Source organism: Aquarana catesbeiana, linkage group LG01 (genome assembly GCF_042186555.1).
Source record: "Aquarana catesbeiana isolate 2022-GZ linkage group LG01, ASM4218655v1, whole genome shotgun sequence".
NCBI classification, from domain to species: domain Eukaryota; kingdom Metazoa; phylum Chordata; class Amphibia; order Anura; family Ranidae; genus Aquarana; species Aquarana catesbeiana.
In genome coordinates this window covers 366,510,339-366,534,677 of record NC_133324.1, presented here as the reverse complement: position 1 = coordinate 366,534,677, position 24,339 = coordinate 366,510,339, and the positions used below count along the sequence as shown (strand labels likewise).

Genomic DNA, 24,339 nt, shown 5'->3' with positions numbered 1-24,339 from the left:
AGTGCTGCATACCGGGTTTAACATTGAATTAGACATAACACAAAGACAGGTTTAAATTAGAAATTATTTATTCAAAAGCGGAGTACACTTTTATGCTAAAAAATCATGCCAAACTACTAACTTCGCTATAAGCACGATGACACTTAAACCACATTTTTAGAACAAAAAGCAGTTTTAACGCATCAAATTCATTATGACTCCCTTTGGAAAGAAGTGCATATAAAAGGTTTCTCAGAGTCTTCCTTAGCTTGATGAGATACAAAAAAAAAAACAAAAATCACACCCCTTAGGCCCCTTTCACACGTGCGGACCGAATGTCCGTATTTCATCCATCCGTTTTCGCATCCCTATGGGATAGCGGGTGTCAGTGGATGAACATCCGCTGACACCCGATATCATCCATCTCCGCTATGGTCCGATTCTGCAAACAGAGGAAAATCCTATTTTTCTATCCGTCTGCAGAGCGGATCGGATGAACACGAACAGACGGTCCGTGTTCATCCGATCCCCCCATAGGGGAGAGCGGAGATCTGACAGGGTGGTCCCTGCACAGTGTGCAGGGACCGCCCTGTCATCCGCCGGCTCAGCAGGGATCAACGAAGAGATCCCTGCTGAGCAGCGGATGTTCATGGGGCGGATCATCACGGATCCGTCCCGTGTGAAAGGGGCCTTAAGCATTTTAGATGTTATTTCAACACACCGATACATTTAATCATAATAAATGTAAAAATGTGCATCAACCCATAAATGAAACAAAGTGTAGAATACTTGCATAATACAGCACTAACAGTATCAACACCGCAGGCATGCCAGTCTGCTTTTGATTTAAGATATACAGATAATTCCTGTGGGCATGTCTGTCCTCACTATTGGTCAACAAACATCTTGTTAAGGAGCCAATCGTGAGGCTCAGATGGCAAGATTTATATGCCTGGCCCTCTACCTAATAAGGCATTTATATAAGCCTGGCCCTCTACTGAAGGGCCAATTCACATTATGTATGATGACAGACATTTTGCCACATGGTAAAAACATCTCACCGCATGGACACACAGGAAACAATTGCACACCACACTGTCCCCTAGTGCAGCAGGCAATGCATACCAGCGAATTGCTCCTGCCCCAAAGTATCCTTTCACACAGGCTTTTCAATCAGGTCCACGGTGTTTTAGATTTTCAAATGTCATTTAACTATGGGCAGGATATAAATGGACGTGCATCCGTTTACATTTATCTACCACCATTAGTTTTCATCTGTCTGCCCATAGAGCCAACAGGGGTCTTCTATCAAAACAGAGCATGTCCCTGTGAAAGGACAGCAAGTAAAATCTGCCTATCCATGTACCAGGGCACTGTCGATACCAGAGATGCTTAAACTAAACAGGGCAGTCACCCCAGAGTGCCAGCTATGTGTTTGCTTTGTTGAATAGGGCAAATCAGATCAATTGTAACAGAACACACACGAGAGACCACTTGAAATGATTTTGCCCTAGCAAAAATTTTTACCAGGGCAAATGGGATCATGTTTTTGATAAAAATAAACAAAAAAACACATAATTTAGGAGATAAACTGGCTTAATCTAACTGCCAGGACCAAAAAAAAAAAAAAAAAAGTACCGGCTTCCTAGCAATCGTTCAGCCTTATAAAATGTCTAATACCAAGAGCAATTATTGTGAAGAGTTCTCATCAAGTCTAAAAAGGACAATGCCTCAGAGAAAAAAAAAAAAAAAAAAAAAAAGTTAAAGATAAAACAAGAATTTAAGAGCACTGTCAGCTTTCAGTGTATATATGGAACACTCATCCAGTGGCTACATATACCATTTTTAAGCCAGCTTTTTAGCTAACAGAAGTGCTTTCTTCTGAGAACACTAGCCAATAGTTGAGTCATTTTATAGAACAAAGACTGGCATGTTAAAGCAATAAAAGTGGCTTTTAGGCAGTTTGCAAACGTTAACACAGCCTGGCAGTTCGCAAAAAATATATATATATTTTTAAAAATCCTAAAAGCTGGATATTAAAATTAGTGTTTGCAGATATTCTAAAAATAGTTTACTATAAAAAAACACAATACCACCAATAAAACATCCTCCCCTTTTAAACAAGTGCTGTCTTGCATCCATTTTATTGGAAGCCTTCATTTTACAAGCTTAACTTTTCATTCCACTTGAACAATCATGCTATTGTGATGCAAGTGTAGTTGTAACTTGTGTTTACAGACCCAATATATTTTGCCTACAGAAATAAATTACAAGAATAATTGTGATTACCAATTTCTTGGTACTGGCACCATACAACTGACTCTGGAAAAACCGACTGCCTTTCTGAAAAGCAACGTTAAGCTTGTAAAACCCAATATTTCAAACAGATGTAAAAACTATACCTTTTCCAAATCCATATTTACAAATATTTTATATAAAACACTTTACAACTATCTTTACCATAAAAAGTGCAAAACTCTCACGCTTCCCAAATTAGGAAGCAGAAACATTCTTCATAGAAATTCTACAGGATAGCAGCCTATATCAAGCAAATAAGGTGCTTAGCTTAGAACCCATAGCGTATCTCGTAACCTTTTTCTAATATCAGAGGATTTTGCCACTGAAACTGAAATAAGGTCCAATATACTGCAAGGGAAAAGACTTTCGTACATGTCAATAGGTTACTGGCGCAACTGTGCACTAGCTATGTTAGCTAGCTCAATCAGGGCCAGAGCGCCATGCATACGCTCTCGTTGCTCCTGGAGACGGCGTCGAGCAGCAGAATGAGGCCCGGTTTTTTCATCTTCCTCATCTTCATCAGACTGAAGATATTCTAGTGGGTCTTGTTGCTCTTGGTCTGCCTTCTGAAGAGGTTTCATCTTTAATGTTGGAGGCAACTGCTCTTGTCTTTCCCAGTGTCTGAAAATAAAGATCAGCATTTTAAAAAAGGAGGCTAGGAATGTGAGCAAAAAACACTAAACATGAAAAACAGCTTTTAGGATTTGTAAGGCATTTTAGAATGCTACACAGCATATATTGTTACAGCACTAAAATAACTAGTTTTAGGGCAGGAATGATACATTGTATTATGCAAAAAGAAAGAGAAAAAGATTAAGAGAAAAGAAAGGCCAATATATACCTAAACCCTTGTGTCAGCCTTACGCTCCATGCACACTGGAGCTCATAAACGACCGTTATTTTTTTTATTAACAGCCCATAAACTCCACTCTGTTATCCTATGAGTCCATGAACACATGGACATTTTTCAACTTTTATCAGCAGTGGAGTTTATGGGCTGTTTTCTGAACGCCATAAAATCTCATTCAGAAGGCGTTTTTCTGACCACAAAATCATCAAACATTTAAAACACCATTGCAAAAACATTAAAAAAAAAAAAAAAAAAAAAAAAAAAAACTCACTGCAAAGCTACTGGCATTTTTAGAACGTTATTTTAAAGTGGTTGTACACCCTGTACAGCAACTTTTGCCTACAGGTAAGCCTATATTAGCACTTACCTGTAAGTGCTTGAAATATTTCCTAAACCGCCACGGTTTAGGAAATATTTACTAAAAAGCCGAGCGCCGATGACTACAATTTAATCGGCACACTTTAGAAAGGGCACATCATGCCGTTTCTAATAGGGGTCATGCCTCCATGCGCGGGAGTGACGTCACGTGACTCCGGCCAGTCACAGAGCTGGAGTTCACGGCCCCGGAAGAGGGGCGAAGATGGACGCTCCCTGCTAGTGGGGACAACGGAGACATTGCGGGCTTCGGTTTCAGGTAAGTAACACATAATGGGCTACTATGCGTTGCATAGTAGCCCATTATGCTTTACCTTTGCAGGGAAATAAAAGGGAAAAAGTAAAACCCATCAGGGTTTACTTCCTCTTTAACGTCCAGTGTGCATGAAACCTTATACCCAATAAACGATTTGCAAAGACCATTTTTTTTGCCCCAAAAATGTAATAAGTTTAGACCTGTCATGATAACCACCCGGTGGACACCCAATTGGCCAAGTGCAAATGACTGAACCAAGATCAACAGGGTAAAATATTGCTTAAAATTATTGAAGCCTACTAGTGACTGGGCTGAAATGGCGCTGCCGATTTACTCAAAAAGTTTTACCTAGCCCAGTAGAGCTGTGCTCACATCAGTCCTTGCAAAAGCAATCCACCCACCCTTTCCCTGGTATTTAAAAGAGAAGTTCAGGGATACTTTTTTTTTTTTTTTTTTACCTAGGTGGTTGCAGCATCAGTCCTCTGCCGGCTCTAAAACTGAGAACCAAGTGATCAAACACTGCTGATCATTCGGTCTTCAGAGCTCCGAGAGCAGAGAACTGGTGACTGTCAGTCACCACGGTTTACTCTGCCCCCCTCCCCCTTACTTACTGGAGTGCTGGGTGAGGTTGGCCCATGCTCTCAGCGGCTCGATGAGACTTAAACTGCTTTCTCAGCGATTTCTAATTTATACCTACATTCTTCATGCAATTTCTTATACCCATTCCTTCCTCTTTTCAGTCTATTTACCTATAGGTATGTTTACATTTGGGTTATCTACATTATCCTTATATATGTTTGCTTTGCTGCATTGATACTTATTGTTATATTTATGCATGTATCACATGTATTCCCTTCCAGTGAGTTGGTGATAACCCTCGAGCTCCCCTTCCCCTTTTCACTTTCTCACTAGTATTTCTTCATTTCCCCCCCCCCCATTTTTTGCCTCCCTCCCCTTTTTTCTGCTAGAAAGCTGCTAAAAAAAAAAATTTATATATATAGCTTTTTTACTTATATCCATGGCGGTGTCACTTATACTCATCAATGGGCTACTGCCTTCTAGTGATTGCACTTTGCTGCGCACCTTAGCTGGCTTCACACTGATTATGCTTATGGCTATCAGCATTTTCTCCATTGTCTGCCTATGTGCGAGACCCCAGCAAAATGGCAGACAGCTCTGTTTAATGCTGATGCCATTCACTATAATGACGGGCTTTGGGAAAATGGCCGCCAGGCGTCCACCATGTGCAGACTATTTAAAGGCATTGACTTTTACCCTGTGTTATCCTCTGATGAAGTCACATGACGATACGCGTCAGGATTGGAGCACGGGATACTGTCACAAACTGACGGCAGGAGACGAGCTTGGCGCTCGTGGATGCTATGCACCGCAGTTTACTTCTATATGTGAGAGTTTACCTTAGTGTTTTAAATAAATTGGTTTTTATACAGGATTATGCTATGAATGCTTTCTCCCTATACTCCACATACATTCATCCTATGTGACGAGCACTGAGGAGCGGGGACTAACTGAAGATACCTATTGAGGCATACGAACTCGGCGTTCGTGGATTGATGCCCACATTCATTTTCTAAAAGTGAGTGCACCCTCTTTCTTTCTGTGTTCCGCCCCCTCTCACTTTGATTGTCAGAGAGTTACACTACATTTCTGTTTATGTCATCTCTTTCATATACAGTCCTGCATATCCACCATTGGAATCGCCTAAAAAATTGGATGGGATATCCATGCCTGCCCGTGGTCTGCAATTAAGCACATGCTGTATACCTTACAGCAGTAAGGTGAGCTGCTTGCAGACAGAGGCATTTTCACTGAAGACTTCTCCCTTCTTTCTGGAATTTTTTATGATTTGGTGGCGGGACGGTTATACGCTTACCCATATGGATTCATCACATTAAACTTTTTGATTTGTCACTATGTGCTAGTTCTGATACTAGCCCTTATTCACTTGGACTGTTGAGTGTTTTATCACTGTCATTTACACATACTATATTTTTTTAGTCATTTAACCCATGTTAGTATCTTTGTTATTCCATGGTATGTCTGTTTAGTGCATCTGTGGCCGCATACACTTTGGCCGTTTCCACCTCTTTACTCAGCCCCTTTTCACTTTCCACCTCCCTTGTCCCTTTGTCACAGCACAATTTCCCCAGCCTGGACTGGCTCTGTGAAGTCAGCCAACAGTGGGATTCAGCCCCCGTCTGCTGAGAACGGGTCACGGGAGTGCAGAACAAATTGCACTTCTGTGATCCACAGAAGTACAACCAAACGAACTTTGGCTGTACTTCTCCTTTAGGCTCAGTTCACACTAGCCAGACTCCAAAGTTGTGCAACTTTCAATGCAACTTTGGAGTCCGACTTGGATGTGACTTTTTACACTCGGTGGCATTGAAGTTGTATCAAAGTAGCGCAGGAACCTTTTCTAAAGTCAGACAAACTTGTGTAGTATCAGTTAAAGCGGACCTTCAGTCATTTTTTTCAACTTTCCATCCATTAAATCTTCTGTCCTTGTTTTAACTTTGGATAGTAAAACTTTTTTCTGCCAGTAAATACCTTATACAGCCCACTTCCTATTTATCTGGTCATTAGCCTAGGCTTATGACCTGTACAGCTCTCACTCTCGTGAGTTTGCCAGGAAGGGGGGGGGGGGGGGGGGGGGGGGTGAGTCATAAGAGGGCCAATGAAAGCTGCAGAGCTGGAGGTGTGCCTCTAAATCCAGGAAGTGTACAGGCAGCAGCCAGACTTCATGGAGGGAGATTTCTGCAGAATATTTGGCAAATACAGAATATCAGTATATATAAAATATGCAGTGATTGGAGGGAAGCTTCAGCATGGCAAAGATGTTTTTATAACAATTTATGTGAGCAGACTGCAGTTCATCTTTAAGACCGCTCTCATAGGGAAACGTTGAATTTCACATGTCATCCGACTTGGGGTCTCACAAGTTGGATCCTATGTCCTACGTCAGTGCGAACCGAGCCTTAATGTGAACATCAGTTAGTAAATCAATCCAAGTATGCAATACATTGAAAAGTAATATTTTAGAAAACAAATGACTAACACCCCCCTTGAACTTTCATAATAAAGAGACATTTAAAAGATACTCTTGGACACAGTGTCCAGTACTTAACCACTTGCCCACTGGGCATTTAAAACCCCTTCCTAACCAGGCCAATTTTCAGCACACTTACAATTTGAATGACAATTACTCAGCCATGCAACACTGTACTCATTACATTTTTGTCCTTTTCACAGTTTCCTTTTTGGTGGTATTTAATCACCACTGGGTTTTTTTTTTTTTTTTAATTATAGCGCAAAAAAATAACGAAATAAAAAAAAAAACGAAAAAACGAAAATTTTGTGTGTTTGGGTTATAAAATTTTGCAAATTAGTAATTTTTCTTTATGAATTTTGGCCAAAAGTTATACTGCTACATATCTTTGGTAAAAATAACCCAAATAAGTATTATTTGGTCTCTGTGAAAGTTATAGAGTTTACAAGCTATGGTGGCAACCACTGAAAATTGATCACACCTGATGTACTGACGGCTTATCTCATTTCTTGAGACACTAAGGCCTGATTCACACTTGTGCATTTTTTTTAGTGCGTTTTCAGTTTTGCAGAAACACTACAGTCCATTTAACATGGTTTCCTATAGGTCACGTTCACATCTGTGCAATTTATGGAACAAGCCAGGGACTTTTCTGGTTTTTGTTTCCATAGACTTCAATGGATCAAAAAAGTGAATTGAAAAATGCAAAAAAAATGCACCTGGAATATGCAAATTGCAACTTGCATAGGTGTGAATCAGATTTAATAAAATATATAAAAAAAAGGTACTGTGCTTAGGATTATTGCATACGTTGCAGCCTCCCCTAAAGAAGCTCCCCAAAGGACAGCTCTGATAAAAGCTGAGTTAGATTTACCGGTAACTCCTTTTCTGAGAGTCTTCCAGGACAGCCCATGAGACCTAGGGCTCCTCCTACCAGGACAGGAAACACGTTACCCCCACCAGATAAAAGGGCGGCCTCCAGGCACCATATCAGTCTTCTCAAGAACCGTAGGACGTCCCTGCAAAACATATGCACAATACACATAACTTCAGACAAAACCGGGTGGGAATCCGGCTGTTCTGGAAGACTCTCAGAAAAGGAGTTACTGGTAAGTCTAACTCAGCTTTTCTCCAAGCGTCTTCCAGGACAGCCCATGAGACGATGAGCCAGAACTTACCAGTCTAGGGAGGGACAACTGCCTGAAAGACCTTACGACCAAACGCCTGCTCCTGAGCTGATAGGCGATAATTTTTAATGAAGGTCGAGTAACTGGACCATGTGGCAACCCTGCAAATTTGTGAGTCACCAGCCCTCTCAGCCCAAGACATAGACAAGGCTCTAGTTGAGTGCGCAGTAACAAAAGGTGTGTAGGAACCTCCCTAATTTTGTAAGCTTCAGAGATGGCTTGCTTTATCCATCTAGCCAAGGTGGCTTTAGATGCACTATTCCCCTTGTGAACTCCAGAAAAAGGAGGCCAAACAAGGCTCCGTTTTCCTAAAAGTCTTGGTGACCTCAAGATAGACTAAGAGAATCCTTCTTACGTCTAAAAAACTACATTTTCTTTCTAGGTCGCCCTGCGGCGAACTACAAAAGGTTGGCAGTACAATGTCCTGAGATCGGTGGAATGTACTGGCCACCTTGGGCAAAAAACCTGGATCGGTTCGTAAAACGACTCGATCCTCAAAAATCGTGAGGAAGGGCTCCCTTACTGACAAGGGCCTGCAACTCACTTACCCTACGAGCTGAGGTAACAGCTATAAGAAAAACAGTTTTTAATGTAAGCAACTTAACTGAAATACTTTCAAGAGGCTCAAAAGGAAATTCAACCAGAGTTTGAAGTACTAGGGACAGGTCCCAAGTTAGACAACTTCTCACTACTACTGGTCTGGCCCTAGAGATAGATTTGAAAAATCTGGCTATAGTGGGATTTTCCAGGAGAGAAAACTGGAGGAACACACTAATAGCTGCCGCCTGTACCTTAAAAGGTACTAAATGAAAGACCTTTGAGGACACCCTCTTGGAAAAATTCCAAAATTGACGGAATATCATGAGTTAATCTTTGATTTTCAGATAACCATGAGTTAAACCTCTTCCAAACTTTGGAATATATGGCTCTAGTGACTGGCTTCCTGCAATTCACAAGAGTCTCGACTACCTTGTCAGAGAACCCCTGGGCGCGCAGTATCTTTTCTTCAGATAGCAGGCCGTCAAGTTTAAGGAAACCACCTGAGGGTGTGATACTGGACCCTGTAATAATAAGTCTTCTCTTTTCGGAAGACTCAGCGGAGGCTCTGAAACCAGAGACTGTAGCAGGGAAAACCATGGCCTCTTGGGCCAAAATGGGGCGATTAGAATGAGATCAGTTTCCTCTAGCAGAAACTTCCGGAGGACTTCTGGAATCAGTCTGATTGGCGGGAAGGCATAACATAGGCCTAGAGGCCACGGATTTGCCAGAGCATCGATCCCCAAGGCTTGGTCTGTCGGGTTCATGGAAAAGAACATCTCCGTCTTGCGGTTGTTCCGGTTTGCGAACAAATCCGCTTCAGGATAACCCCATCTCCTGGTGAGGTCTGCAAAGACTTCGGGATGAAGGGACCAGTTGTCTCGGTCTACCCGGTAACAGCTGAGATAATCTGCCAGGCAATTGTGAGTCCCTTCAGGTGCACAGCTGAAATTGAAGCTAGATTCCCTTCTGCCCATGAAAGGATCTCCTGGGCAATAGACTGAAGTATCTGGCTTCTCGTGCCTCCCTGCTTGTTGATGTACGCGACTTTCGCGATATTGTCTGACGGAGATCAGGGGTCACAACCTCCAAATTCTATCTGAAAAGACTGCAGGGCTCTCTGGACTGCTAGCAGCTCTCTTTGCTTGGATGAGGCTCCTGCCTCCCTCGATGACCACTCTCCCTGTGCTACTGCATTGCTGAGGTGGGCCCCCCATCCCCAGGAACTCGCATCCGTAGTAATTCTTTGGGATATGGGAAAGGACCATGAGAGACCTCCTGTCAGGTGCTGGCCAGTTCACCACCACAAGCTTCTTTTTATCCTAGCGGGAAGCCAGACCCTTGACTCCAGGGACTTTACGTCCCCGTCCCAGTTTCTTAATAGAAACATTTGTAATGGACGCTGACGGAGTCTTGCCCATGGTACTGCGGGAAAGCATGAGGTCATCAGACCCACTGCCCTCGACACCTGTCTCAGAAAGACCGACTGGTTGGTCTGCAACGCTGACATAGTCTGGAACACTTTGGCAATTTTCTCCTGAGGAAGAAAAACTCCTTGGTTCACTGGGCAAAAATCGTAACCCAGATATTTTACTTTCTGGGCCAGGATCAAGGAATTAGGGATTAGGGATTGTAGGAAATCCTGTACAGCCTGGAGATCCTCCAACAGCCTCTGGTATGACACTGCCACTATCAGGAGGTCGTCCAAGTAAGGGATAACAGTTATCGCCTTTAACCTCAGTGGAGCCAGTACTTCCCTCAACACCTTCGTAAAGATGTGTGGGGCTGAGGAAAGACTGAAGGGGAGGGCTTGAAATTGAAAATGTCAGGTCCCTATACCTGTCTTCACTGCTAATCTCAAAAATTTTTGGAAGGCTGGATGGATAGGGATGTGAAGATAGGCATCCCTTAAATCCAACGTGGTCATGAAGCAGTTTGGGTATAGTAGGTTTTTGATAGTAAAAACTGTCTCCATACGGAAATGTTTGTATCTGATGGACTTGTTTAAAGTCCGGAGATTCAGGATAAGTCGAAACTTTCCCGACGGCTTTTTAACCACAGACACATGGTAATAGAATCCCTTGCCCTGCTCTGACTGTGGAACAGGAATCAGGATTTTTTGATCCAATAAGTCTCCGATCTGGAGACCCAGAGCAATCGCTTTCTCTCGATCTTGTGGAGGAAAGGTGACCAACAACCGTTCTGGTGGTTGGTGAACAAACTCCAGCCCGTACCCGTTGGTCACTAGGTCCAGGATGAAGGGGCTCAGAGTGACAGCTGCCCATTGTGGGATGAAGGCCCTCAATCTTCCTCCCACCGGGGAACACAAGTCACTGTGGCTTGGCGGGCTGTTAAGGAGGGTTAAACAGCACTCCCCTTTTGCCTATGCCTTTGTGCCCAGTCCAGTGTTTTTTTCGGTCTGCTATCCTTTCCTCTAGGACTCTGTTGCCTGCCCTGGCCACAAAATAATTTTCTGGCTGTCGGGATTCTCTTTTTCTCTGGAAATGCCTTTTTCTTATCAGCCTTGCGTTCCAGTGCCTCCTGCAGTCCTGGGCCAAATAAATGATCGCCTGTTAAGGGAATCCCACAAAGGCGCAACTTGGAGGCTGCGTTCCCTGACCAGGTTTTAAGCCAGAGGCTTCTCCTGGCCGAGTTCACTAAAGCCGAAGTCCTGGTCGACATTCTTACCGACTCTGCGGAAGAATCCGCCAAAAATCCTACCGCCTGGAAGAGGAGCGGAAAAGACTTCAAAATCTGCTCTCTGGCAGTACCAGCTGACAAATGTGACTGAATCCGAGTCAACCAAACCTCCAGATTTCTGGCCACACAGGTGGAGGCCAGAGCTGGTTTGAGGTTCCCAACCGCTGAGTCCCAGGCTCTGTGGAGGATATCCCCTCTTACCCATCGGATCCTTAAGCGTACCCATATTATCGAACGCTAGGTCAGAGTTTTTTGAAACCTTTGAAAGAGGTGCGTCCGACTTAGGTTTCTTGTTCCACGGCTGCACAGTGTCCTCATTAAAAGGAAACCTCAGTTTTAAGTTACTAGAAAAGAATGGTTTTCTCTCAGGGTTATCCCATTCCAGTTTAATAGTATCAATGAACTATCGACTGGAAAAACTCTAGGTTTTTTCTTATGCAATCCTTTATACATAAGATCATGTTTGGATAACTGAACCTCCTCCTCTTTCAATTCAGGAGTGGTATAGATGGCCTTTAATAAGTCATCCACATCCTCTACAGATAACTTAAATCTCGAGTCCAGAGTGGATTCTCTATCCCTGGGATTTATATCTGACCCTGATTCTTCTGGAGAAGAACAGGTAGATCTGACCTCAGCCTCAAAGTCTTCACTCTCTACCTGCTGCGGAGTGCTGACCGGAGTTCTCTGAGGACGGACCCTCAGCTGGGGTCTGGAGCATATCAATAAGCTTTCTAAAGGAACTAAAGGTGGATGTGTGCTCATCCCTAACAGAGGTTAGCATTTTCTGACAAGAGGCAACCGGGTCATCCTTTACAAGGCCATCTAAACAGCTGCGACAAACGGCTTTGCTCCATGAGGAGCTCAATTTGTTTGTTTCTTTTTAGGTGGCTGCGCCTGAGCCTTGTCCTGGGTCTTGGTCTGTAAGACAAAAAAAGTTAAGTGACCCATAATGAGACTCACAGCCACCCTGCCACTCCGAACCACCACGTGCAAGAGGGAGGAAATGTGTCCCCATAACCCACTACTACAGAAAGGGGAGGGGGAGGGAACACTCACAGGGAGAGCAAGAGAGTGACATAACACTTCAGGCTTACCTGTGAGGTGCTGGTGTTGGGTGCATAGACTGCCTGAGTAGGAACTGCAGACTGATCCATCTTGCCCCTTTCTGGCTTTCCACAGCCCGGTTGCTTTAACCAGAAGACACCAGCGGCCAGCGTCTCCTGTTAGCGCCGTTTAAAAAGACTGGAACCGGCGTCTCCGACACCCGACGATGACGTCATATGCCCCGGAAGTGACCTGCCCTCAGCACTTCCTGTGGGCCAGCTTGGAGCGCAGAAGCTCCGTCCCCTTCTCGAGCGCCGCAGCTTGCTGCTTATCCTCACACAACTAGCCACGCTGCCTGTGAGGAAAGGATACCGCCGCTTTCTATATGAAAAGTGCTTGGGAGCTGACGCCATGCCGGTCCTGGCCCTCTCCAGGCACTGAGACACAGGAGACCGCAGCACAGCCAACCTCTCCAGCGGAGTGCTGCTTCTGGCAGAGGAGAGGTTAGTGACATGCCCCAAATAGCCATACAGAGCCCCTGCTCATGAGACCTAGGGACCAGATTCCAGGAACATGTTACCCCCCGTCCGGAGGAAACACTAATAACTGATATGGGGCCTGGAGGACCGACCTTTTATCTGGTGGGGGTAACGTGTTTCCTGTCCTGGTAGGAGGAGCCCTAGGTCTCATGGGCTGTCCTGGAAGATGCTTGGAGAAAATGGAATAAGTGAAAAAGAGGGTTAAGTGGCGGTGTGTGTGTGTGTGTGTGTGTGTGTGTGTGTGTGTGTGTGTGTGTGTGTGTGTGTATATATATATATATATATATATATATATTTTAGTTTTACATTGGATTCTCATATCTTGGTGCACTGTATAGTTACCATTTCATAGTGGTGTCTGAACACTACGGTCACTGGATATATACCTGGTGGCCTTTTTGGTATTTTTTGTATATATTAGTATTTTCATTTGTTTATTTTCTAATTCTACTTGTGAAATGTCACTGATCACTGTGAGATTTTACCTTATGGTATATAACCATCAAATCTGATATAGGTAGTGACACTGGGGATTACTTGAATTTTTTTTACATGCCATAAAATAAACCTGACAGGTCACTCTTCAGGATACAGGTAGCGCCACTTAACCCTCTTTTTCACTTATTCCATAGGTGTGAATCAGGCCTAACAAGCCAGGAAAGTACAAATACCCCCAAATGACCCCTTTTTGGAAAGAAGACATTCCAAGGTATTTAGCAAGAAGCATGGTGAGTTTTTTGAAGTTGTAATTTGTTTCCACAATTCTTTACCCCCCCCACACAAAACTGTCATATTACCAAGTTATTTCTCACACACCGTATAGGCATACTTGCAACTACACCCCAAAAGACATTCTCCTGAGTGACGATACAACATGTGAGACTTTTACACAGCCTGGCCACATACAGAGGCCCAACATGCAAGTAGCACCTCCAGGCATTCTGGGAGCATAAATTACACATAATTTCCTGACAGCCTTTCACACGTTTGAAGGCCCTGGAACACCAGGACAATGAAAACTCCCATAAAATGTATATGCTATGAGGCATTAGGAGTCTTTTGAACATGTCTTTTTTCCACAAGTTTTTGGAAAATGTGGAAAGAAAATTAACTTTTTTTTTTTTTTACACAAAGTTGTCCATAAGATATTTCTAACACACAGCATGTACATAGCAAGAATTACAACCCAAAACACATTCTGCTACTCCTGAGTATGGCAATACCACATGCGTGAGCCTTTACACAGCCTGGCCACATACAGAGGTCCAACATTCAGGGGTCCCCGTCAGGTGCTCTAGAGACATGAAAATACAGATCGAATTTCCTGACTACCTATTACACTTTTGTGAGGCGCTGCAGTGGCACATATGAGGCAGGGGTGAGTGCTGCTGCAGTCTCCCTACTTGCACGCTGTACCGATCAGTATGTACAGCATGCGAGGAGAGAGTTAAACTAGACATGTGCCGGTTTGCTGACAAGTGATCGCTCAGTCATTTGACAGAGAGATCACGTGGTAAAGGGCCGCTGTCACTGGCCCTTTACCGTGATGGTCCATTAAACCCGGATAACACAGACACTTCCATGTGCTTGTGGGAAGCGCGAGTCTGTACGCCCTCCCAGAGTTAGCCGAACGTGCAGTAGCTGTCATTCAGCTATGTCCCAGTCGGCAAGTGGTTAATCACCAAGCTTTTATTCTCATCCTGTTTGAGAGAAAAAAAAAAAAAAAAAAGTCCAGGTCTCTCTATATGCTCTGCTTCTCTCAAAGTGTCAAAACACTGTTCAGGATCAATAGCATTTAAAGCTATGTTACCAGTTTCTGAACACTGAACACAAAGCAAAATGGGAACGTATGGAAAGACGAAGTATCATAAATAAGAGCAAGGAGATTTAGCATGACCATACATGTTACAATCTGATTGTATAAGATAAGTGGTTCTAATGCATTCCCTGCATGAAGGTAAAAATGTCCAAGTGTATCGCCCCCTCACCTTGAGAGATATCCATAACCGTAAAAAATTACACACGATTACTGGGTCAGTTTAAATTGGGGGCAATGTAAAACCAATAAGTGGGCGCATTCTGGCTGGTGGTAAGCAACTAAAGCATAGGAAATTCATGTTTAATTTATGTACACACTGCCATCTTGTGGAAGAGAGGCAGAGAGGCATGCTTGGCAGTGGCCAGAAGCAAGTCCTTACTGAAAGCACAACTAGTCCAACAATATCACTGCAACAATTCAAACAGGCATGTAAACATTAAAGTGGGGTTCCACCCAAAAAACAAACATACATGAAAAATCCTAAAAAAACACCCAAAAAAAATTTGGATATTTTTTTTTTTTTTATACTCACCTCTAAATGCCTGTTGCTAGGGGGTCCCTCGTAGTCTGCCCCTTTCAGTGCCTGGGCTGGTGACATCACTTCCCCCTCGGCACAGGAAGGGCTCCGCTCTGCTCCCTCCCTCCTGTCAATCATCTGGGACCCATTACAGGTCCCAGGTGACTGAGCGGCCAATCACGGCGCTCGGCGCCGCTCGCGCATGCGCAGTGGGTGCCAGGCTGTGAAGCCACAGCCCGGCGCCCACAGCTGAACGGAGGGGGAGACGAGCGGGGCTTCAATCCCCCGTATCGCTAGGGACAGGTAAGTGTCCAATTAAAAGTCAGCAGCTGCAGTATTTGTAGCTGATGACTTAATTTTTTTTTTTTTTAATGGACCCCCTGGGTGGAACTCCTCTTTAAACTGTAACATGAACTGCCATAAGCATATCACAAACTTACTTTGCCAACCATTCTGCTGTATCTTTGTTATCAGCAGCTTGCATTTTGCTGGTTTTACTGTTTGGTTCTTCTCTTTTCAGTCTTGCATATGGATGCTTGGGGCAGTGTCGGTTTGCATGTGTAAAACGGCTCAAACAACCTACAGATATACATACACAAATCATCAGACCAGAGGACTGCTAGAAAAAAAAAAAAAAAAAAATAATGTAGATGAAGAGGACACTCATTGCATTTTCAGTATTAAGGTTTTCATTTGTCCTTCAGAGAGAAGAAATCATTAGCACTTCTGTGAGATTTTTTAATTTAGCCTGTGTGTTCCTGTTGGAGAGACCTTTATCAGTTTCAATAAGGACACAGGCAGTAATAAAATAATTCTAGAGGTTTCATAAAGCACTACTATAAAGGTTTGGCTGGAGAATCACTGTACAGTTTTACCTAGTTTGCAGCACAATGAGATTAGCACACTGCAAATAGGAAATGTTAAACCAATCGCCCGGTAAACTAATAAAGTAAAGCTACCACAAGCCTAATTCAGCTGCAATTACTACCTTCATGAGTACACAAAATGAAGTGTACGGATTGTAACCAATCTCGTCCTTATTCCACTTTCATTTAAAAATGGTATCTGTCATTAACCTAAATAGCTTGCAGCTGAAAGAGGATATTGGCTGACTTAAGCACATGCATACTAGTTCCAAAACAGTTTCTTCCCAAGGACACTTTACAGATACTTTTTAGAAATTATCATGCAGCTTGCAAATCTTAAAGTGGCAGCTTCTGTCAAAGGGCTATAAGCTGGACAACAAATTTCTCTTAGAGCACCTATGTAGTTTAGGCCTACAATCTCATAACCATACCTCCTAGAACCAACGCTAACGTGCTAATAAAAAACATAACAGGCCTAACAATTTTGAAGCTACACTACAACCATCAAAAACAAGAAAAAGATGCAAGGGCTAATTTTTTATATTTCTCTAAAAACAGTCACAAAAATAGACACATTGGGGTTGGTTTACTAAAACTAAATTCTAAAATTTGGTGCAGCTCCTCATAAAAAACAATCAGCTTCCAGGTCTTTTTCATCAAACCTTAATTGAACAAGTTGAAGTTAGAAGCAGATTGGCCACCATGTACAGTTGCACCAGAGTTTGCACTCTCCAGTTTTCTAAATTGACCCCGATGTGTCTGTACACTGTTAACAGGGGGCAACTTACCATTTTCTGAGCAAACAAATGGCTTCTCTCCGGTGTGAAGGCGCTGGTGTGTTTTTAGTTGTCCACTCTGTACAAAGGCTTTTCCACATTCAGGATAGTCACAAAGGTAAGGCCTCTCTCCTTTAAACAGAAGAAAAAGATTTTCATTTACTAGCTAGACATGTACAAAGCTCAATTGATCAAAATGGAACAGATTCCTCTTTCGGAAAAAAATTAAGGAAGCATTGGCAAGCTCTAAAGTGGAACCTTCAGCCAAAAAGTGTCTGGTTTTCAATAGAGAGTGATTTTTGACACAGTTCGAGATAAAGTGTAAAAACCAAAAGCAAATTGAGTTCCAACAATTAACAGTTGTGATCAAAACAAGTATTTTCATTGAAATATTTCCCCTTTGTTATATATACACACACATACACCTAAAATTTTAGATCTACCCTTTGTTCTGGTGACAATGGTCACCAGGATAGAAGATGAATATAAAACTTAAAGCATAACTCCACTTTTGTGGAGAAAAAAAAAAAAAAAAAAACACATTCCCCTCTGGGTGATCTATGTACATTGCAGGGATTTTAACAAATTTTGTTGCAGTTTCCTGCCTTTGGTTATTCTGAAGCAAATCACTGTTTGTTCCTCCATACTGAGCAAGTCTAAAGGGAGTGCTCTCTCTCTATATCTATACACAGTATCTAACAAAAGTGAGTACACCCCTCACATTTTTGTAAATATTTTATTATATCTTTCCATGTGACAACACCAAAGAAATGACACTTTGATTCAATGTAAAGTAGTGAGTGTACAGCTTGTATAACAGTGTAAATTTGCTGTCCCCTCAAAATAACTCAACACACAGCTATTAATTTCTAAACCGCTGGCAACAAAAGTGAGTACACCCCTAAGAGAAAATGTCCAAATTGGGCCCAATTAGCCATTTTCCCTCCCCGGCGTCATGTGACTCGTTAGTGTTACAAGGTTTCAGGTGTGAATGGGGAGCAGGTGTGTTAAATTTGGTGTGATCGCTCTCACTCTCTCATACTGGTCACTGGAAGTTCAACATGGCACCTCATGGCAAGGAACTGAGGATCTGAAAAAAAAAGAATTGTTGCTCTACATAAAGATGGCCTAGGCTATAAGAAGATTGTCAAGACCCTGAAACTGAGCTGCAGCACGGTGGCCAATACCATACAGCGGTTTAAAAGGACAGGTTCCACTCAGAACAGGCCTCGCCATGGTCGACCCAAGAAGTTGAGTGCATGTGCTCAGCGTCATATCCAGAGGTTGTCTTTGGGAAAGAGACATATGATTGCTGCAGAGATTGAAGGGGTGGGGGGGGTCAGCCTGTCAGTGCTCAGACCATATGCCACACACTGCATCAAATTAGTCTGCATGGCTGTCGTTCCAGAAGGAAGCCTCTTCTAGAGATGATGCACAAGAAAGCCCGCAAACAGTTTGCTGAAGACAAGCAGACTAAGGACATGTATTACTGGAACCATGTCCTGTGGTCTGATGAGAACAAGATAAACTTATTTGGTTCAGATGGTGTCAAGCGTGTGTGGCGGCAACCAGGTGAGGAGTACAAAGACAAGTGTGTCTTGCCTACAATCAAGCATGGTGGTGGGAGTGTCATGGTCTGGGGCTGCATGTGTGCTGCAGTCACTGGGGAGCTACAGTCCATTGAGGGAACCATGAATGCTAACATGTACTGTGACATACTGAAGCAGAGCATGATCCTCTCCCTTCGGGGACTGAGCCGTAGGACAGTATTCTAACATGATAATGACCCCAAAGACACCTCCAATACAACCACTGCCTTGCTAAAGAAGCTGAGGGTAAAGGTGATGGACTGGCCAACCATGTCTCCAGACCTAAACCTTATTGAACATCCTCAAACGGAAGGTGGGGAAGCGCAAGGTCTCTAACATCCACCAGCTCCATGATGTCGTCATGGAGTGTTAGAGGACTCCAGTGGCAACCTGTGAAGCTCTGGTGAACTCCATGGCCAAGAGGGTTAAGGCAGTGCTGGAAAATGGTGGCCACACAAAATATTGACACTTTGGGCCCAATTTGGACATTTTCACTTAGGGGTGTACTCACTTTTGTTGCCAGCAGTTTAGACATTAATGGTTGTGTGTTGAGTTATTTTGAGGGGACATCAAATTTACACTGTTATACAAGCTGTACACTCACTACTTTACATTGTAACAAAGTGTCATTTCTTCAGTGTTGTCACATGAAAATGAAAAGATCTAATAAAATAGTTACAAAAAAGTGATGGGTGTACTCACTTTTGTGAGATACTGTGTGTAAAATAAATAAATAAATATAAATATATTTTCAGCTCTGGCTTTCATTTCTGAAAATACAGATTTATATTGCTAAGTGGATTGAGCCTAGTGTCATGAAAACTGATGCTGTATGTAAATTCTTCTCTTCACAAAAACAGTGAACCAGCTTGTTACATCTTGCTACATTTTGGAACAAATTAAAGGGGTTGTAAACACTCAAGGTTTTTCACCTTAATGCATTCTATGCATTAAGGTGAAAAACCTCCTGTGATGCAGCAGCCCCCCAGAGCCCCCCCTTTTACTTACCTGAACCCGGTATTTCCAGCGACGGGGACAAGCACAGCAGCTCCAGCCAGTGATTTGGGTCCTGACTGGATAGATTTATAGCAGCACAGCCATTTGCTCCCGCTGCTGTCAATCAAATCCAATGACGTGGGAGTCCAGGGGCGGGGCCGAGACTGCTGTCTGTGTCAATGTACGCAGCAGCAGGACACGGGAGCACCCCCGCACAAGTGCCCCCAGGGAGAGCGGCTTTCCAACGGGGAACTCGAGAAGAGGAGGAGCCAGGAGCGCCGCCGAGGGACCCCAGAAGAGGAGGATCGGGGCTACTCTGTGCAAAACCAACTGCACAGAGGCGGCAAGTATAACATGTTTGTTTAAAAATGAATCTTGACATATCCTTGATGCCCCTTTGCCCAAGAAACCAATCGGGTTTAGGAATTACCCAGTTAAAATTAAAAAGAATCTAGAAGCTATGGGAACAGGTCCACATTTCACAAATCAGCCTTTAAACTATGGGGACACCAGACTACAGATGTTTATTCTCAAGTATAATTTAAAGGGGGAAAAAAAAAATTGAAAAGAGATTGCATCAGACTTCCATTTTAGAGATGTGTAAGCCACAGTAGTAAAAAAATGGATGGAGAGCTACCATATTTAAACGCTCACTTGAGTTCAACTACCAATCTGGAATTACGTTATAGGCTAACCTGTATGTGTTCTTTTATGAGCTTGTAAAGATTTCTCCCGAGGAAACACTCTGTTGCATATATTGCACCGAATCCTGCTTGAAGAGTGTTCGCCCTCACTTATTAAATCTCGAACCGTTTCTGCTCTTGGACGGCCACGTCGGATTCCATCCTGTGAAAGGGAACCAAATGAGTTTAAAGATCTCATACCAACTTCATTAAAGCATTTGTAAAGTTAAAATTTATTTTAAAATAAACATGGCATACTTACCTGCTCTGCGTAATGGTATTGCACAGAAAGGCCTTATCCTCCTCTTCGCAGGTCCCCCGCCAGAATTCCTGGCCTCTCCTCTTCTCAGTGTGACACCATAGGAAGCAGCTTCCTATCGTGTCACACCTGCGGGCTTGATCCTGGACCTCACTACCTGCATCTATAGACAGACACAGTGGTGCTAAGCCCCGCCCCCTCACAAGATTGGACTTACAGCTGACCACTGTTTTCAGGTACAAAGTTGGATCAAGATTGGGCTCAAGTATAAAAAGGTAGTGTGTGTGTGTGTGTGTGTGTGTGTGTGTGTGTGTGTGTGTGTGTGTGTGTGTGTGTGTGTGTATATATATATATATACATACTGAAAGCATTTTTTACCTTACTGCAGAAAACACATAAACGGTAAAAAATGTTCAGGCTTTACAACCACTTTTGCTAGTAACAGTCTATCAAAGCATGCCACTTCAAGCATTTTTGTTGTTTCTGATAGCAGAGCCAACTAGTTATAATTTAAAAAAAAAGCCATTGTAAACAAGGCCTTGGTTTTTGAAGAGGAAAAGGCTAAAATACAAAATGTAGCAGATCATACCTACCTTTCCCTCTGTATCCCTGCTGGAAACCCAGGAAATACCACTATAGGGACAACATTAAGGCTAAGTTCACCTTTAGGAGCATGTTACACCTATATCTGTAGGTGTAAAATGAAACATGCACCTATGCAGCAACCTCCCGCCACCAGCAGTCTCAGTTTGTGACAGAGGTTTGGGGTCTTCTCCCTGCACCCGTCACAACTTGAAAAAAAGCACAGCCCGGGCCCTGCCCACACAGGCACACCATCCATTCAGTTTCCTGTAAATGAATTAAACTACAAGTACAGTCAGCCATTGCAGTTGATCTTTTGTAGTTCTAAATGCAGATGAGTGCTCTCAACATCCATTGATCTTCCTGCCCTTCGGTAACTGCCTTCCTGTATTGGAGGTACAGGCAGACAGCTTACCTAGTCAGCAGGATCTTAGCATTAAACCCACGATCTGCTGATTGCAGCTGCCATGCTTTAGCTGCAGAGTAAAAAATAAATGCACTTTTATTTACCTGTAAAAAGATGTGCATTTATTATTTATTTTACACAAAAAGATAAACTTATTCTTTAGGCTCTACTGCTTCATGATTTAGCACTAGAACTAGGATGGTTAATCACCAGGTCCAAACACAGAAAGCAGTCCAAAAAAACTACCCATGCCATTTGATATGACATCTTATCTTGATATCTGGTCTGATTCACAATTCCTCAAATAGAGAAACAAAACTATCAAAAGGGAATGATCAAAATATAAAGTTAAGATTTAAAAGAAAGCAGTTCTAAAACACACACACAAATGTAATATTGTGCCACCTAGTTTACGGTCTAACAGAATGAGATTTCAAAAGTAAACAATGACCTATAAATCAAACTGCCCATGCGCATAAAAGTATCAAATATCGATGTCTAGAAAGTAAAAATCTCAGTTTAGATACCTGATGTCAGATATAAACCTTTGATGTTCACAAGTAAATATTAACAACTGTATACAATATGTGCCAGAAGCCCAGAATATACACAAGTACTGTGCCAATTTAATAAGAAATAAGACCAATCATGCTGGATAAATACATGTAGGTTCTAGCTATTTTAGCCAGATTAACAGGCCAGGTTCACCTTTAAGACAAAATAACTGCACATAATTTTGCAGGCGTTTCGTCTGATTAGGCGACCCATCAGAATTTATAATGGAAGTAACGTTTTGTCACTGCCATCTTGCTACACCCACCGGAGTCTTGCATTTCACACTTTTTTTTAACAGTAAACAGAGCTTTTATCATGAAATATAGTATTTAGAAATCTGTCACACTGTTTACATGTTGAATTATAAAAGCGGGGGGTCTTCTGTCAGATCAGCAAACCTGTGCGATCGCCATGCTTGCCGCTGCTTTTATAATAATTCAACATCTAAACAGTCCGACGGATTTGTAAATCCTGTATTTCACCATATAAGCAGGGTTTACTGTTAAAAATAAGTGTGATATGCTTGACTCCGGTGAGTATAACAAGATGCCGCCTGTGGAGGAGTGCGGTTTGTAGCAAGATGTCGGTGACGGAACGTCACTTCCGTCACCTAATCTGACGAAACACAGGAAACAAAATGTGCATTTATCATTTTTCCCACGGGAGCCTGCAAAGCATTGCATCCGCAATCAATGGATTGTGAGTCCAATGTCAGGCTCATGCAAACTCTTCCTTCAGTCCTATACAGGCTCACAGTTGGAAAGCTAGTAGCGTCAATGGACTACGAGTGTGCTGATTGATCACCGCACTTGTTTTACCATTGCCAACTACAAGTCTGCCTGCCAGTGGCAGAGGGGATTGTAATTTATTCAGAGATCTCTGAATGAATGACCTGGATCAGTGGCTGTCACAGATGGGGGCTACACCCTAAATACTAGTGTAATATGTTGCTGAAGGTGGAGTAAGCCTTTAAGTGAAACTACAGGAAAAGTAATGCCTCTAAGAAAAATTGAGTCCTAAACCCCTCACAATGGAATTTACACAAATTTACACCATTCTCGCTTGAGGTAATCTTGCCATGCATAAGGTGGTGCCATGAATATTGAATGCCATTCAAATGCTCTAACACAGGACAGACAGTGCACAACATGCACATGCCATGTGTTTTGGAGCAATGTTGGAATAAAAAAAAAAAAAAGTCCAAAGCCCAATTTTAGCGGTGTTGTAGTAGTGTATTGGGCTGCCTTAAGCTGTCCCGTAAAGAGCTGCACAATACTGACTTCACTTAAAACAGATTTAATTCAGAGGGTGTCTGCAATGACCACAGCAGATGTCAGCACACATACCCAGTGTTACCAAAGTGAGAAGTCACCAGCATTCCAAAAGCACGTTACCACAATTTACTGCAACTACATGGGCAAATTACCAACATTTTGGGGCTTCTCAGTGACAAATACCATAAAATAAAAAAAGAAATGAAGTGAATGAAATGTCCATCCTCTTAGTAAAGGCTAGTAGGTAGGGTTATGCAAAACTTCTATAAAATGATTTGTTAAAAAAAAAAAAAACGACAAATGATCAGCGACAACGGCTTTTACTTCTCGACAACAAAGGATCTGGTTCGCAGAGAGAGAGCGCGAGAGAGAGGGGGGGGGGAGAGAGCGCGAGAGAGAGGGGGGGGGAGAGAGCGCGAGAGAGAGGGGGGGGGAGAGAGCGCGAGAGAGAGGGGGGGGGAGAGAGCGCGAGAGAGAGGGGGGGGGAGAGAGCGCGAGAGAGAGGGGGGGAGAGGGGGAGAGAGAGAGAGGGGGGGAGAGGGGGGAGAGAGAGAGAGGGGGGGAGGAGAGAGAGAGAGGGGGGAGGAGAGAGAGAGAGGGGGGGGAGGAGAGAGAGAGAGAGGGGGGAGGAGAGAGAGAGAGGGGGGGAGGAGAGAGAGAGAGGGGGGGGAGGAGAGAGAGAGAGGGAGGGGGGAGGAGAGAGAGAGAGGGGGGGGAGGAGAGAGAGAGAGGGGGGGAGGAGAGAGAGAGAGAGAGAGAGAGAGAGAGAGGGGAGAGAGAGGGAGGGAGAGAGAGAGAGGGAGGGAGAGAGAGAGAGGGGAGGGAGAGAGAGAGAGGGGAGGGAGAGAGAGAGGGAGGGAGAGAGAGGAGGGAGGAGAGAGGGAGGGAGAGAGAGAGAGAGGGGAGGAGAGAGAGAGAGAGGGGAGGGAGAGAGAGAGAGGGGAGGGAGAGAGAGAGAGAGGGGAGGGAGAGAGAGAGAGAGAGGGGAGGGAGAGAGAGAGAGAGGGGAGGGAGAGAGAGAGAGAGAGAGGGGAGGGAGAGAGAGAGAGAGAGGGGAGGGAGAGAGAGAGAGGGAGGGGGAGGGGAGGGAGAGAGAAGAGGGAGGGAGGGAGAGAGAGAGGGGAGGGAGGGAGAGAGAGAGGGGAGGGAGAGGGAGAGAGAGAGAGGGAGGGAGGGAGA

General features: G+C 43.5%; 2 protein-coding genes across 2 annotated transcripts in view; one reads left to right on the top strand and one right to left on the bottom strand.

Annotated features, from left to right (window-relative positions):
* Positions 1-24,339, top strand: part of HABP4 (hyaluronan binding protein 4) — a 274,086-nt gene that overhangs the window by 38,173 nt on the left and 211,574 nt on the right. Inside the window, exon 2 of the mRNA XM_073633090.1 lies at positions 13,471-13,566. The gene's annotated coding sequence lies outside the window, so the exon portion shown is untranslated. The remainder of the gene's footprint in view (positions 1-13,470; positions 13,567-24,339) is intronic.
* Positions 6-24,339, bottom strand: part of ZNF367 (zinc finger protein 367) — a 35,004-nt gene continuing 10,670 nt past the window's right edge. Inside the window, exons 2-5 of the mRNA XM_073633111.1 lie at positions 20,097-20,247; positions 16,829-16,948; positions 15,615-15,753; positions 6-2,898 (exon numbers count right to left, since the gene is read on the bottom strand). Coding sequence (XP_073489212.1) covers positions 2,661-2,898; positions 15,615-15,753; positions 16,829-16,948; positions 20,097-20,247 — 648 coding nt within the window. The 3' untranslated portion in view covers positions 6-2,660. The remainder of the gene's footprint in view (positions 2,899-15,614; positions 15,754-16,828; positions 16,949-20,096; positions 20,248-24,339) is intronic.